We start from the raw sequence: 17,210 nt of genomic DNA on the forward strand, positions 1-17,210 counted from the left end.
AAGATAGCACCGCCCACAATGGGCGGGGCCCTCCTCCCATTGATCACTAATTAAGAAAATGCCTTATCGCCTCATCTCATGGAGGGATTTTCTCAGCTTAGGCTCCTTCCACTTTGATGACTCTATTTTGTGTCAAGTTGACACATAAAACCAGCCAGTACAATGTGTATGAAATTATTGAAAAAATATTTTAAAATATATATTTGTTTTTCAGTTTGTATTTCAGTGTGGTGAGTTATTCATTGTAATTGTGAATAACTAAGGTATACTCAAAACAGAATTCAGGGAGTGGAGAATTGGGAGTTGAGACAAGAGCTACCAGGAGAGTAAGTTTATCAGGAGAAGTGATAGTGAGGAAAAGCACTGAGCTGCCAAGATGCTTGATGCCATAGCTTGATGCCCCACAAAGTGACCACAATCAGTCGGGAAACTGTTGATAGCATAGAGAATTGCTATCAGCAACAAGCAATCAGAAAGCCCATTTCAACTTCTGTTCTGCACATCACCCTGAGGCAGAAGACCCCCTTGGAAACTAAAGAAAGAAAAGACCAGATCAGCACCCTGTGGGAGCTCACTCTGTCCCCTCTGTAACCTCTTCCCCCTCCCTTCTGCACTGAATAAAACTCTACCCACGATAGACTTCTGTTTGGGGAGGCAGTTTTAATATATTACATTAGGCAAATTTAATACAGTATATGTCACTCTTGGTTGCTATGTGTGTGTGTGTGGGGGGATAGAGAGGGGGACAAAAGGCTCTGTTTAACTGAACTCAGAGAGAGTTTTTGAATTGAAGTCCCCTGGGCCTGTTGTGCATACAATGCCCTGCTTCTTGGCTCTCAGGTTAGGTGTTTAATTCCTTGGTTATTTCCTGCAACAATAGAATTCTCAACGTGACACACAGTAAACTTGCTCTGACCAACAGTCTTGAGTTCTTTATTGGAGAAAGCGAAATACAAGCAAACAGGAGAGAATTATGGAGTACATTCTGGTCACTATGCAGGGGAGACAAAAGACTGTAAGAGTCTGGGGGAGGGGATTGAGACCAAGGTTGAGAAATCCAGTGAACTTAATTAAACCTTCAGGCTTTGCTCCAAACGGTGACTGTAGCTAGAGCTGTGACCTTGGCAAGCCGCTAGCATGAGCATGACTTCTCTAGGTGTAGAGAGGGTTGAAGGAAGGAAGGGAGAGCCTGCAGAGGTGAACTCCAGCTGAGCTCAGCTCTCAGCTCTCTTGGTTGGCCTAGCAGCCGGCACTCAGCGGGCCATGAAGCAGAGCTTGTAAGTGGGGGGGATGTTGCCAAAGCCAGAGATCCTGGGACTGATGTCAATATCAGCAGGAGGCACCAGAGAACGTAAGGAGAACCTCTGAAGGATGGAAGTGAAGTAGAGGAAGAGTTCCATGCGGGCCAGGGCCTCCCCTACGCAGATGCGCTTTCCTGTAGACACACAAGAGACAGAGCGGTATGGCAGCCTCTACCGACTCCTTGGCATCTCAGCTCACAGCTGTATCCATGGTCGTTAACAAGACTTACTGGGGTCCCACTGGTATGCCCAGCTACCAGCTGCCACCTAGAGGGACCAGACATGTGGCAACTTCCTGTCTGTTTGCCGAGATTCTACCTGGGTTAGAACCAGACAGACTGGTCCCAAAAGACCCATGAGGGCTGGGGTGTGACTGAACTCTGAAGTCTGGTGGGACTGGATTCCACCAGAGAGAGACTGGGGTGTGTGACACACTCAGTGTGTGTGTAAATTCAATCCCCAGAGCAGAAAAATAATTCAAAACTCTTTTCATTTTGATTCCCCAGAGGTATTTAAGATGCCTTAGGTATCAAATACTAGCGATATTAAAAATGAGCTAAGAATTGTATTTAAGGATATCTTCCTGATCTCAGGGACAAGGTTGACTGACAATTATAATTCACACAGGGTCCAGGCATCCCATGACTGCCATTTAAAATCGCAGGATAGCAAGGCTACTCACTGGCCGACAAACTTCTGTCTGTGAGGCCAATCTGTGGCATTATTTTTTGTCTGTATGCACACAGAGTACTAATACTTTTCATCTCTTAGAATGTTTGAAAATATTCAGAGGAAAAAGAATATTTTGTGTAAGTTAAATGTGTTTCATGTTTCATTGCTCTTGAATAAGAATGTTTACATTTTCACACACATGTGACCATTCAGTCAAATGTTATCAGTGGCTACATTTGTCCACCATACATGATAGGCACATGTGGTTCAGACAAGAATCATATGGCTGACAAAACATGAAATATTTTTAATTTGATTCTTAACATAGTATGATGAAGTTTACTAAATGCCTTCTTACTGCTATTGTTACTCTAATATTTTATTTTTTTCATCATTTCCAATTGTTTTAAGGTCAGAATCTTGCTGTGACCCCAGGCTAGCCTTTAGCTTTAAATCTTATTACCCCTGTCTTTTGAATACTGAGATTGCATACATGCACCGGTACCATGCCCACATGTCCACAATCATTCAGTGAATGAGTCTAATATTCCCTGGTCTGGGATTTTAGGATTTTTTTTTATAATTCTATAACACAGACCTTGGAGAGACTACTTTAGTGCCCATCTGGGGAAATCTAGATATAACAACTTACCAGAGGAAAAGACCACAAAGGCATCATTCTTCTTGAAGCGCCCCTGTTCATCCAGGAAGTGTTGAGGATAAAAAGCATCTGGGTAGCAGAAGTATTTGGGATCTCTGAGGACTGAGCCAATCAGGGGATACACATCTGTGCCCTGGGAGACAGACAGAGAGGCCCTTAGAACTAAGCTTTGGGCAATGGGGGATAGAGGTCCAAAACAGGAAGAAAAAGGGGGTTAGGAAAAGGTGTTAGGACAAAAATGGGGTACAACCTCACCTTGGGCAGAAAGTAGCCTCGGAAATGAGTGTCCCGTATGACATTATGGGGGACACCAAGGGGCACGATGTCTGTCAATCTCTGTATCTCATGGATGACAGCATCAGTGTAGGGCATCTTGGCGCGGTCCTCCACTGCTGGGGCCCGGTGATTTCCAATCACCTGGTTAATCTCCTCATGAACCTTGGCTATAACACGGAAGAAGATATACCAGGAAAGGCAACAGGAAAGGCTGATATTTGTTTTCATTGCTCGGTCTTTGTTTTTATTTGTGGTTGGGGGGAGCATGCGCTAGGGCCTCCCTAGGTAGTCCATGTTGGACTGGGACTCACTACATAAATTGTGTAGGTCTCAAACACTTTCTCTTTACTCAGTCTCATATGTGTTGGCTTTCAGGTATGAACCACATGCCTGACCAGGGAATGGCTGTGTTGAGAGGCTAGGGCAAGTTTTGGTCTGAGTTTTGCAGATGTCGTTAAGTGAAGGATCTTGAGATGAAGATTTTGTCTACATACAGGGAAAACAGTGAGTCTTATGGGAGGATCACATGTGTTTGGATTGCTTCATTAACCTTCACAACAGATGTCACTGGTACTCAAGCACTCATCAGACATCAGGAGGGAGATAGGCTAGATCCTTGAATGCTATGTGGGAATTTGGTCTTTAATTAAAAATACCATGAAGCCATGAAAGGATCCTGATCAGTGCAGCATGCTGGGTACACCAGCAGTGTCACACACAGGTGCTGTTTGTATGCAAGCCAACTCTTATTTTGAACTTGACTAGTGTAGAGGAAGGCCTACTTAGAGCATTTTTTCAGCAAGAAGTGACTTTTGTTTACCTGAGTTCACCAACCAGATCAAATTCCAGTTTATTAGACATGAATTCTGTCTGACATGGACAGTGTAGTCAGCTGAGTAATAGCACTCACATAGCCTTGCCTAAATATGATGACATACATGTCATCCCAGCTTCCCAGGAGGCTAAAGAGTGGTCATCAGAGCAAGGCTAGCCTGGAATGTAGTAAGATCCCATCTCCAAGAGAAAGGGGAAGGGAAGAGGTGCACCTTCAAATCCTAGACATCAATGTTATGTATGTGACGATGACATAAGATCAGAGGGGACTTGGCAAGTCTCACTAAGTTTCTGTGAATTGAAGAGATTAGCCGGATTATGCATATTGTCCATGAGTAGTCACGTATTTGAATTGTAGAGAAGAAGGTGGGTAAGAGTTAGGAGAGGAGGTAACAGAAGCAAAGAGATGGGAAGGTGTCTGTTCTGACTTTGAGGATGCAGGAAACATGCTTGAGCACAGGAACTCAAGGAAGGCTCTCTGGAAACTAAAAAGGCAGAAGGAATGTCACTGTCTTTCTTCCTTGATGTCAGTCTAGTGGAAGTCACTCTGAGCAAAAGCCCTGACTAGGAAGGTCATATGATAAATACAGGCTTCTAAGTCTCAATAGCCACAGAGAACAAATCTAGGGACAGTCAGAGAGGTGATGGACCCTGTTCTGAAGTCATCGAGGGAAGAGAGGCTAAGACTGTGGGACTGTACAATTTCAAGATTGCTATCCTTCTGAGGAGGTATATGAGTTATCAGATTAGTTGTTCATTAGAAACTTACCCTCTACCTCTGGATATTTTATCATCAGCAAGAATCCGTAGCGCAAGGTGGAACTCACAGTTTCCGTGCCAGCAAAGAAGAGGTTGAGGGTGGTGAGGACCAAGTTCTTGAGGTTGAATTCTGTGTTGGGGTCACTTTTATCCTGAAAGCAAAGGGAATTGCCAACAAATTCTCCCATGTGGGCCTTTATCTTCTCCTCCCCTCTGTGTAGAGGAGGTCTATTAGTGGGTGGTAGAAAGATGGGTTAAGTGAATCCAGAAGAGACAATGCAAGCAAAGGTGTTGAGGCAGGAGCATGTCTGTTGTTTCAGAGGAATGCCAAGAGAAGGCCAGTGCGTGTGTAGTGAGCAAGAAGAGAAGGGAAGAGGAAGCAGAATCTTGCACAGTTTGAAAGTTTGGGGGGCATTAGAACATGTAACTTTCAACTACCAAATACTTGGGCTCCATAATTATTTTCCTAGAATTCCAATGGCCACCACACAGGTGTGCAGACTTCTTATGTCCCTACACTTCAAAGACTTTAAACTTGTGAATTTGAAGCTTAAACTCAAATTTAGAGAGTAAACTGCAAAAGTTCTCAGACTCTGAAGGCACATCCTGATTTTCAATAATATAGTCTGTTATATAGATAATCTTAAAACTGTAAGATTGTAAGTTTCTTTATGCTAAACTCTGTAGATTTGAAGTATATTTTAGAAAAATATAGTATATATACATGGTGTCATGAAGAACAAGTTCTTTGCAGCAGAATGAATAGAACTGGAGGGGTAAGGTTATGCAAACAAACCAGGCACAGAGGTAGCTACTGCATGTTCTCTGTCATAGATGGAAGCTAGGAAACGTTTACTTGAAAGTAGGCCATGCTCACAAAGACAAAGGGTGCTGGTGTTGATCAGTGCATGCTGTGTTCTTGTAAGGAAGTATCACATGAAAGCCCACTAACATGCAACTAATATGTGATGGCTATTCTTGGTTGTCAACTTGAAGTGGGAAGACCTATTTCATCTATCACCTCTAGATCTTCTGAGGTGCAAAGTTCCGCCTTTAATCTGCTGGTAACCTATATAAAGGACATGGAAGAAGGAAGCTGGCTCTCTTTGCCTGTTCGTTCTCATCTTTGTTTGTAAGTCCATTCTTCATCAGCATTAGAGTCAACTTCTTCAGGGTTCTTGCAGATACTGAAGACCAGCTGAGACAGTCAGTCTCATGGACTGAACAACTAACTACAGGATTCTTGGACATTCCATTGGTAGATATCCATTGGTGACTAGTTGAACCACAACCTAATAAATTATAATAAATCCTGAACACACACACATACACACATTCTGTAAGATTTTTCCCTTTGTGGTTCATGACCTCCACAGGTGTTGCATATCAGATATTTACATAGTAATTCATAATAGTAGCAAAATTACAGATATGAAGTAGCAATGAATTTTTTGATTGGGAGGGTCACCACAACATGAGGAACTGTATGAAAGGGTTGCAGCATTAGGAAGGTTGAGAACCATGACTTTAGAGAATCCTTACTACATATATATCTGATAACATTAATTCTATGGAAGTTCATTTGAAAGGTGCAAGTGGCTCACATTTCTACAATTTCTTCGAAGTAAACTGTATGAGATAATGTTTTTTCTCTTTTCCTCTAACAGTTGCAAGATGGGTTTGACATGGCAGGGATGAAGGTTTCAAAAGACCGAAAGAATGGCTTAAGGGAAAATTACCTGGTACATCTTGATGAGAAAGCAGTCAATAAAGTCTCTAGGGTTTGAGGGGTCAAAGGATGCTTCATTGATCTTGACCCTGGATGCAATGAAGTCCTTAAGTTCTTCTATCAAGTTATAGAGGTGATTGTGACTTCCTGGAAAATACTGCATGATTCCCCAGAACATATCATATAACTGTGGGCAGAGGAAAGGGGTATGTGTCAGTCATGAGCATCAGGAGCCAGATGGGCCAAGTTCTAAAGTCAGAGAGTTGGGCTCATGTGGTTGGAGCTCGGGAAGAGCAGAGATCACCTTAATCCCATCACTAGGTACACTGAGAAGAAAGATCGGTGGTTCAAGGCCAACCTAAGCAACAGAGTGCTCTATTTCACTAAATTGTCTACTGTTGGGTTTGAGATTTGGGAGTAGCCCTTTGTTTTCCGAACTATTAGACAAATTGATAAGCACCTCCCAGGGATGAAAGGAAGAGGGTTAGGCGGTGCATAGGAAAGTGCTTGCTTGAGAATGAAGGGTGGACAGGGAGTTGACTGGTGGTTAGTAAATACCTGTGCCCAGGGCTTGCTCATCTCCACAAAGCTCTCATTGATCAACTTCATTAGGTTCTGGAAACATTTGTCCTCATAGTCAAAGCGTTTCCCGAAGACAACGGAGCAGATGACATTGGACACGGTGCGGCTCAGGTAGAAGGTGGGATCTATGGGTGCTCCTAAAGGTAGACAGTGACTATGTGGGAATCAGTCACAAGAGGGGTAGGGCAATAGATTTCTCAGTGTTGGCACAGAGCCCCAGGTCCACTGCTTAGTGGTATGCACGAGTGCCTCGTTTGCATATCTGAGTCTAGTTTTCCCAAACTGCAACCTGGTTTGGAAATCTCTGATTGACCTGTGGGTGTTCATTATAATGATGCATGTAAAATGCCCGGCATGTCTCCTGGCCTGGAGGAAACACCCAAGAAATCCTAGAGAAGTTCAGCATGATCTTTTGTCGCTGTTCCCTAAATGTGTTTGTGGTGGATGGAAAGTAATAGAGGACACATTTGAAAAAAGAAAAAATTGAAAACCAACCAAACAAACAAAACACTCAGGGGGCTGGAGAGACGGATCCAAAGTTAAGAGCACTGGCTGCTCTTGCAAAGGAACCAGGTTTAATCCCCAACACCTATAAGGCAGCTCACAGCCATCTGTAACTCCAGTTCTAAGAATCCTCTGGCTTCTTGGAAGCACCAGGCATGCACATGGTACACAGACATATGTACAAGCAAAATGTCTGTACACATAAAATAAGAAAACAATTTTAAAAGAACACCCGAATTCAGTCTCTGTCTACAGAAAAAAAAAATCTGTTTATCTTATGGAGAGAAGAAAGCCCCACGGACAAAACGATGAACACCTTAACTGGAAGATTGGAGCACCCAGATAGAGCCGGTAGCTCTCTCTCTCTCTCTCTCTCTCTCTCTCTCTCTCTCTCTCTCTCCCCCTTCCTCCCTTCCTTTCTTCCTTTTTTTAAAATTTTTCAAGACAGCGTTTCTCTGTAACTCTGGAACATATCCTGGAACTAGCTCTTGTAGGCCAGACTGACCTTGAACTCACTGAGATCCACTTGCCTATGCCTCCCAAGTGCTGGGATTAAAGTCTTGTGCCACCACCACCTGGCTAAGGCTGGTCAATTTTAAAAAGTGTGGCAACTTGTCTCTGATTTAACACTTGAGAGGTGCAGACAGGCATTCCACAGCAGAAGCTGGCTAGCTAGGTCTGTGGTAGTGAAGAACTCTGGGTGCAGTGATAATCCACAAACCCCTCAGTGAACAGAGGTGAGAGGGACTGAGGAAGACCTCTAATGTCAGTCTCTGACTTCTACACATATGTACACTTGTGTGCAAGAACATATGAAAATGAATGCGAACACGCATACATCCAACATGCATTCATATGAAAAGGGAAATTACTTCCTTTGGTCTCAGACACATTATCTGTAAAATGGGATCCTGGTTAAGTAAATAGTGTGGGGCTCAATTTCTCCAGTATCATACACACATTTACAATATACAGCATAGCAGATAACTTCTAGAGGTAGAAGACTGTTCAAAGCCATGGGTGAACTCTATTCTTCTACAGAGTCCTAACAAGGGACTTCTACTTGTTTCTATATATCTGAATCTTTGTCTTTGCTTTCTAGATTCTATTGGTGCCATACCTTATTATATGCTGGGAACTAGACACTGTAAAAACTTCAATAAAACACAAATCACACATAATAAAAAAAACCTCAGATCCTGTTTTGTGTTGGCCTACTCCTGGGCATGGGGGCTTCTCTGGAGTGTAGTTGCTATTATCCATTCACACTACATTGGAGAGATTTATTCTTTTCCTCTCCAGCAGGTACCAATTTCAAATAGCTTCTTGGTTAGGGGTGTTTGTGTGCTTTGATTTTCATTGTTTCATTTTATTTTGAGAGAAAGAACATGAAGTTGAGTGGGTATGGAGGTGGGGATGATATGGGAGAAGTTAGGAGGAGAAAATATGATATAAAAAAAATTGTAATTTTTGAAAAAAAAATTTAATGTAGTAAAATACACAAGAGAATAGTTTTCCTGAAGAAAGTGTGTGTGTGTGTGTGTGTGTGTGTGTGTGTGTGTGTTTGTGTGTGTTAACTGAAGCAAGTTCAAAGCCAGCCTGGCTGCATAGGGAAACCATGCCCCTCCCCCAACACACCAGGGATGGGTGGGAGAAAAAGAACCTCAAATTAGACATTTCTAAGGATTTGTTTACAGTAATGTGAATATATCTACACAATACTCCTTAAAATTTTGTTTTAATTGAACTTTTATTTAAGAACAGTTGTTTCGCCTGCACATATATCTATGTACTACATGCATGCCTGGTACTGGTGGAAGCTGGACGAGGGCACTGGATGCCCCTGAAACTTGAATTCTGACTTTTGTGATTCTCACGTCAGTGCTGGGAATGAAACTCAGGCTCCTGGATGAGCAGCCAGTGCTCTAGCAGCTGAGCCGTCTCTCCAGCCTGGAAAACTGTGCCCACCCTTAAAAACGGTGAAGATGGTGAGTTTTGTGTCGTTTTCATTATCACAATAAAGCATGTTATGGCAGAGCAACATTTGATCTTTTCTCTAGGAAAAGACACAGGCTCAACCAACATAAGAATCCTGCATGATTTCCTGAGCTACAAACAGCTGAGGTCCACTGAGGAGCATTTCTAGACAAACTGTCACTCAGAATCTTCCATGTTAATTTTTAACATTGGAACCTCACTGAAAATCTCTGTGAACCCTTAATGTTTTTCAGCCTTTCTTCCACCAAGTCTCCCCATGAACTTAGCTCTCTGTAAACACCCAGTCACCCGATGTGATCTCCATACCCTTGGTCTTATGGAGTTCTTCCAGTAGGTAACCAGCCTCCTCCTGAATCCGCTCCTCAATGCTCCGCTTTCCCATCCCAAAGTTTCGAAGAATGGTCAGAGAAAAACGCCGAAGAATCTTCCATCGTTCTCCATTGGACAGAGCCAAACCTGCCGGAATGTCAGTGGTCAGGCCCCTAGCCCCTCCCCTTTGTGCTCTCAAGTATGTAGTAGACACAGTTATGAAAGCCAACCTTCCAGGCTCAATGGGAAATCAAGATTTTCTCCAAAATAGTCCAGGGATGAAGGAAAAGGGAATGAGGCTAGGAATAATCTCGGAGAGCAAGGAAGTTTTATTTTAGGCTAGTGAGCTGTGGTTGGGTTAGTTTCAGTGCCAAGAAAAGTGGAAGAGGTAAGGATGGCATGCCATACAGAGTATTCCTTAAATGGAAAGAATGTTTTTATCTTCTTAGTGCCAGTTGGAGTCTTCAGACTTATATATGTGTGTGCACAGAAGCTCACAGCTGCACAGCAGGGCACCTATAGAAAAGGATTTTCCTTGAGCTGTACATCAGTGCACCTATAGAAAAGGATTTTCCTTGCATGAAGACTGTAGAAGACATCACCTGAGTTGTGGATTGGTGAATTCCTTGGGATTTTAATAAGATCAGTTTAGAATATGTTGATAAATGACAGGAAGAGTGTTAATGGTGGAGTCCAGAGGAGGGCATCAGATCCTCCTGAAACTGGATGGTTGTGAGCCCCATATGAGTGCTGGGAACCAAACACAGGTGCCTGTATAAGCAGCCTGTGCTCTGAACTGGAATGATGGCGAATGGGTGGGTAGATGAATGTCTGTCTGTCTGTCTGGACAGATATGAGGATGAAACACTCTGAGTGAGGTGTTAGTGGACAGAGGGATTAAGATGAACAGAAGAAAAGGGGGATGGATGGATAGAAGAGCAGTGGATGGAAAGATTAATATGTGTGTGAATGACTTAAAGGTCACGGCACAAATCACAGTATTGGTGGATTCATGGATTCATAGGACACTGACAGAAATATGAATAATAGGATGAAAAGATGTTTGCATACACAGGATAGCAAATATATTTTTGTGGATTTATAGAACAATGAATAGAACTGAGAAAAATGTATATGAATAGAAGGATACATAGATAGACAGACAGACAGACAGATGAAACGAGGAAAGTGAGCCTGCCTACATTTGTAGAATGCAGGCAGGTAGGTGTGGATACACAGCTAACACTAGACAAGAATAATCCTAAATGCAGGTACTGGGGACATGTGTTGTATGTGTATATGGGAAGATAGGAACTAAGCCTGGCTGCAAAGGCTTTATGGGGTGCACATATATTACCACACAGTAATTCATGAAAAGTAAGAATAAAAATAACAGTACAAGCACTTTGGAGTCCAGATTCCGGAATCCAAAATCCAAGTAGACATCGCACATACTGTGTGACATTACCTTACCTTTTTCACTATCAGCTTTTACACTTCCAAAATTTGCAGGGCGTTCATATCCTTCTCAAGGGAGTCATTGTAGGTGATTCATGAATCATCTATCAGAGACCCGTCAACACACTAAATACATTGTGATTGTTTTTGTTCTTATTGCTTCCACTTACCATGACCTTGGAAGTTCTTCTCTAATGTAGGCATTTCACCACGGCCACTGAAGTCATCCGCTTGGTCTACCAGGGCCTCCTTCACAGCCTCGTGTCCACATAAAATAACCACTGGCCTTGGACCAAAGTATACAGTGAACACAGTCCCATATTTTTCCTGGAGCTGGGAGTGGAGGAAGATACCGAGGGAAGGAGTAAAATGGAGTGTGATGAGACTCCCAGTCAAAGGTAGAGATTCTAGGAGGATGGAAAGGTAGGACTAGAGCAAGGTCCTGGGCTTGGAAGGGTGTTGGGGAAAAGCACATCATACCGATTCCTGTGACCTTGGGCAGTACATATCCCTAATTTTGTACGTCTTAGTTTTGTTTGTGAAACAATGGACTTGGAATAGCTGAACTCTGTGATCTACACCTTCTCTCTTTGAAAGAGTAGGTTTCTAGTGTCGTAAAAGTCTAAGACAATTTGAGAACAAATTTGCCCTTAAAGAAATGAGACTCCACAAACCCTTAGACTGTGATCCAGGGTGACGAGAATAGAGGAACTCCGTTCTAGTGTACTCAGAGTCTAAGACTTTCTTCCCCCTTGATTCTAGGATTCCATAATTTAAGTTTAGTAAAGTGTCTCTCTAAGTCTGTGTTTAGGAATCATGGGCTTGGTGTGAACTCAGCTCTGCTGTTTGTTGACTTCATTGCGATAAGAAACAATGGACAAACTCACCTTCAGGAAGGATTGAAACATGCCATCAATGCGAACTTGAAACAGGTTCCCCAAAAACGGTATTGGTGTGGGGCCGGGGGGCAGCTTCCCTCCCTTACTGGTTCTCTTCCAAGCAATCAAGATGAGCAGGCAAGACAAGCAGAGTGCCATAAAGATGCTGAAGGCCCCTCCCAGCGCCATGGTGCTGTCAAGTGTGTGTGTCCTTGAATCCAGATCCTGCCTAAATAGCTTTTGGGAGATCAGCTTAAAGTGAAATCTGAACCCTGTGGGAGTCAAACTATCCCTGTATTATGCCATCAGGAGGAAGATTACTTGGTGAGTGTGAAGTTACACAATTTGTAATCTCTCACCTGCACAGAGGTATATTGATTTCACCCAGGAAAACCCACAAGGGGTTATCTCCTTTCTTCCCATTTCAAGTTTCCCAACTGTCTCTCAGCTTCATATTTTTGTGACATCTGAGAAGCAATGTGTTCATAGGGAATCTGCACAAAGTATAGGCTTTCCTACATTATTCTGCATGTGAACTCTCCTCCCTCAGACCTTTGTCTTTGGCCTATGGAACACCAATTCCTTGGGCACTCCTTCCACCTGTCCAGAGAATGCCAGGGGCAAGATGCTTCCTTCCCTAGTTCAGCACATCCAAAAACATTATACAAGCATCCCCTGAGAGTTTCCCACGCATCCCTGAGACTTCTTTCACCCTAAAGCAATCTGGTGGTAGTAAGAAAGACTAGAGTGTGTGTGATATGTGTATGTCTGCATGTGCATGAGTGTGGTGTGTGCATGTGTGATGTGTGGTGTGTGTGTGGTGTTTGTGTGATTGTGAATGGTGTGTGTGAGTGTGATGTGGTGTGTGTGTGTGTGTGTGTGTGTGTGTGTGTGTGTGTGTAAGAGAGAAATAGAGAGATATCGCATGTGGAGTTGGGAGAAGAAGTTGTAGGAACATAGGAGAGGAATTGGAGGGAAGGGAATGGGGCATGAATTTGATCCAACACTTTATACTCATGTATTCAGCAAAGTACTATAAAAGAAGTAAACCATATTTTATAGGATGTCATACAAGTTAGTATCAACTCTAGATACAATGATGAAAGATTAGACTATGTTGATTTATCCAAACCCCATGATGTGATGTCTAAGATGCAGCGAGCCCTCAGAAGGCCACCCTATGGATTGGATTCATCCTTGGAGATGCTGTCTAGCATTCTCCATCCTTGAGAATCTAGTAAACAGTTCCCATTTATTTTTCATGCCAAATATCTGAAAACTTCTTTCCTGGCCCCAAACATATCCACAGGCTATTGTTCTCTTTCGCTGTGTTCTGGCGCTACCACACATATCTGACCCTGTTGTCAGATATCTGGGTTTTGGAAATTGAGTTCCTTTTATTTACCTGCAGGTTCCAAGAACAGAGCTTGAGTCGGGCATGGCACCCACGCTTGTGACCTCAGCAGCTAAATCAGGATTTAGGGCCAGCCTGGGCCTATGCGGTAAGAACTGGACAGGGAGAACCATGAAGATTTAGATAACTTAGCAGAGGTGTCCCATGTCCAGGAGAACTGGTGGGAATTCTAGGCAGACTAAATATGTCACTTTCTTTGTCTTAGGTCTGCTGTTGGGAGACCTTTTTTTCTTTCTAGGGAAACAAGAAAAACATTTAACTTTCCATCCTCTTTCGTGGTCATGTGTCCTTTATCTGCATTCTGCCCTTCCTCATCATCTAAGATTACCCTTTCTTCATCTCCTTTCTACATGCTATACTACACACATGTATGTACATTTATTTACATATATAAATGCATACATGACAGAAGTAATTTCGGAGGTTCCTCAAAATCAAACAAACGATCAACAACAGCAACAAACCTCACAAAAAACCCAGACTGCCATATGACCCAGCTGCTTTACTCCTGGGCATTTGCCTGATGGGTCCCACATTTTACCATAGAGATACTGCACCTCCATGTTCATTTCTGTTCTATTCACTACAGCAAGGAAATAGAACTAATGTAGATGTTCATCAACAGGTGAATGGATAATGAAAACCTAGTGTGTGTCTAAAATAAAATTCTGTTCAAATATAAAAGAAAAATGAAACCATAAAATCTGCAGGGAAATAAGTGGATTTAGAATACATAACTTTAATTGAGGTTGTATAAGCTCAGAAAGAAAAATAAAACAAAACTCTCACTCCAGATGTCTTTCATTGTAGTGGCATTTCATTTGTTTTTTAATAAACAAAACTTTCCTGAGGATCAGAAAAGTAAAACAGCCACTTTAGCCAGCTTTACAGACCAGGTAGTAATAACACATACCTTTAATTTCTGCAGCCACACTAGTTTGCCATAGAAAACAGGCAGAAGTGGAGCACACCTTTAATCCCAGACTAGAAAGGATTATAAAATGGGAGGAGACAACTCTCAGGCTCAATCTCATTCTGAAATTCCTGGAAGTAGGATTGCCATTTTGGACTGAAGTAGAGGTAAGAACTAGTGACTGGCTGTTTTGCTTTTCTGACCTTCAGGTTGAACCCCAATTTCTGTCTCTGAGTTTTTGTTAATCATGCTTCATTTCATAGAGTAAAGATCCAGTTCTAGGGTCTCTCTTGACTCTTAGTTTCATTTGGCCTCCCTTTATCATGGCCCTCTGTAACACACATACACACACATGCACACATGCATATGCAGACACACACACACACACACACCCCACAGGTATGGTCTCTTAATTTTGCTGTGGTTGTGGTAATGAAGTGTGGTCATGAACCATAGAGATAATTGCATTTAGAGTGCCAAATTAGACAAGAAGGGACATTGTGCTGGCTAGTGTAATCAACTTGACAGATGAACTTGAGCTATCTGAAAGGAGGAGACCTTAATCAACTAAATTCTCCCATAATATCTGGCTATAAGGCACTTCTTAATTAGTGCTTGATGGAGAAGGGGCAACCCTTTGTGGTTAGTGCTATTCATGGACTGATGGTCCTTGGTTCTATAAGAAAGCAAGCTGAGCAAGCCAATAAGCAGCACCCCCCATGGTCTCTGCATCAGCTCCTGCCTTCAGGTTTCTGACCTGTGTGAATTCCTATCCTGAATTCCTTAGATGATGAGCAGCAATATGGAGTATAAACTAAATACATCCTTTTCTCCCCAGCTTGTTTTTTGTTCATGTTGTTCTTCACAGCAATAGAAACCCTACCTAAGACATTCAGCAGTTTGGAAGTCCAGATTCCTGACCATTACCCAAGGTAATTCAGAGAATGCTTCTCAGGAGCAGAGATTGAAAGATTTCTATAATATCTTCACACAGTATCTGAGGGTCATTTTCCTTACTTTCTCTTTAATTCTAATTCTCTTGTCCTAATTGTCTATAATTTCTTAGCTCTATTTTCTGTCCCAATTCTAATGTTTTTTATTCTTCTACATCCTTATTCCTCTACCTTCTACCTTCTTATTCTTCTATATTCTACATTCTTCTTATTCTACAGTCTACATTCTTATTTTTCTGTCATTATAATCTCCTAAGCATATATACCTCCATTCACTAGCAACTTGTTAGTAGTATAAAAAGTTACAAGATCTTATCTCACGAACAAAGGCATTCTTTGAAGATATGTAGCAAAACTTATCAGCTAGTTTGCAGCCAACTGCAGCTGCAGCTGTGAGGAGCTACTGGCTATCTCTAAAAGGGGCCACTAGAAGTTACAAAGGAAGAAAACTAAGACATTTAGACAACTAAGGAAAAGGCAAAGAATAAATGCACTATTTAGTTTTCTTAAGTATGATTAATACTATCTGGACAAGCTTAGTCAGTAAACAGCCTTGATGTGGGAAAGTCTTCTGTATATTTGTTGGATATTTGCTTTTATTGGATAATGAATTAGCTGTTTTGGCCAATGGCTTGTCCGAATAAAGTCAGGCAGGAAATCTGAACAGAGACGTGGAGTGAGAGTAGGTGGAGTCAAAGAGATACCATGTAGCTGCCAAAAAGGAAGCAGACACCGCCAGAACCTTTACTGGTAAGCCACAGCCTTGTGGTGATACACAGATTAATAAAAATGAATTAATTTAAGATGCAAGAGTTAGCTAGAAATATGCCTCAGTCATTGGCCAAACAGAGTTGTAATTTATGTAGTTTCTGTGTGATCATTCGGACCTGGGCAGCTAGAAACGAATGAGCAGTCTTTGTTTACAAAATGGTGCCCAACATGTGACAACTGCGTCTGCATAAAGCCTGTGAGAGCTTGGTAAGGAATTCTAGACATAAAAAAATAGAGTTAAGCATGACTTCTTAGTAGCCGCATTTTTTTTTCAGATAGGCTCTGTTTGCAGGCCACAAGCAGAGGTGCAGCTCCATTAAGCAATGGCTGCTTCCTGGATCATGTGGCAGAATGACCTCTGGCTCTTTCAGGAGGCCTTGAACTTAAATGGGGTCTGTGATCAGTGTGTTACAAATTGTTTAATGGTGACATAGACCTGCTGTGTCCCTGGAACTGGGGCGATGAGCATGGCTCACAGAGCTGGCGGTGAACATACCTCCACCATGTTGTATGGATATTGGCTTATTGATACAAATTTAAGGTCAATTTTCTTATATGAACTACTCTTGTTTAAGGTATTATGTTTAGGCAGCTCGTTTAAAAATGTAATATATAATTAAAAATTGCAGGTTAATACATAATCATTTATAATAGTTGAATGTACAGATTCAATGCAATGCCCAGCAAAATCCTAGGAAAACTCTTCTAGGACATCAAAAGAACAGTACTCAACTTCATAAGCAAAAAACCCAGGATAGCCAAAACAATCCTGTACAATAAAAGAACTTCTGGAGGCATCACAATCCCTGACTTCAAACTCTACTACAGAGCTACAGTACTGAAAAGAGTTTCTGCTTGGTATTGGCATAAGAACAGACAGGAGGACCAATGGAACCAAATAGAAGACCCAGATATCAATCCACACATCTTCGAACACCTGATTTTAGACAAAGAAGCAAAAAAAATATCAACTGGAAAAAAGAAAGCATGTTTAACAAGTGGTGCTTGCATAACTGGATATCAACATGTAGAAGAATGAAAATAGACCCATATCTATCACCATGTACAAAACTCAAGTCCAGATGAATCAAAGACCTCAACATAAAGCCAGCTACACTGAACCTCATAGAAGAGAAAATGAGAAATACACTTGAATGCATTGACACAAGAAACTATTTCCTCAATATAACTCCAGTAG

At 42.0% G+C, this 17,210-nt stretch overlaps 1 protein-coding gene across 1 annotated transcript; it reads right to left on the reverse strand.

The window, feature by feature from the left end:
• Positions 1-931: 931 nt before the first annotated feature.
• LOC125405148 (cytochrome P450 2G1) lies at positions 932-12,150 on the reverse strand. The gene is made up of 9 exons (XM_048441493.3): positions 11,971-12,150; positions 11,254-11,416; positions 9,623-9,772; positions 6,791-6,951; positions 6,243-6,419; positions 4,514-4,655; positions 2,890-3,077; positions 2,626-2,767; positions 932-1,435 (listed from the first exon to the last, which is right to left on the reverse strand). Exons 1-9 carry the CDS (start codon positions 12,148-12,150, stop codon positions 1,254-1,256), a joined length of 1,485 nt encoding a protein of 494 aa, XP_048297450.3. The 3' UTR covers positions 932-1,253.
• Between the last annotated feature and the right edge of the window lie 5,060 nt (positions 12,151-17,210).

The sequence above is a fragment of the Myodes glareolus genome, chromosome 1 (genome assembly GCF_982192425.1).
Source record: "Myodes glareolus chromosome 1, mMyoGla1.1, whole genome shotgun sequence".
Lineage (NCBI taxonomy): Eukaryota > Metazoa > Chordata > Mammalia > Rodentia > Cricetidae > Myodes > Myodes glareolus.

What these genes read in the sequence shown, in the direction of transcription:
- LOC125405148 (XM_048441493.3), bottom strand. Translation starts at nt 12,150, where the DNA reads ATGGCGCTGGGAGGGGCCTTCAGCATCTTTATGGCACTCTGCTTGTCT. An exon ending in TGTTTCAATCCTTCCTGAAG is followed by an intron (nt 11,417 to 11,970) that starts GTGAGTTTGTCC and finishes CTCCACTCCCAG; the next exon opens with CTCCAGGAAAAATATGGGAC. An exon ending in AGAACTCCATAAGACCAAGG is followed by an intron (nt 6,952 to 9,622) that starts GTATGGAGATCA and finishes GTCTACCTTTAG; the next exon opens with GAGCACCCATAGATCCCACC.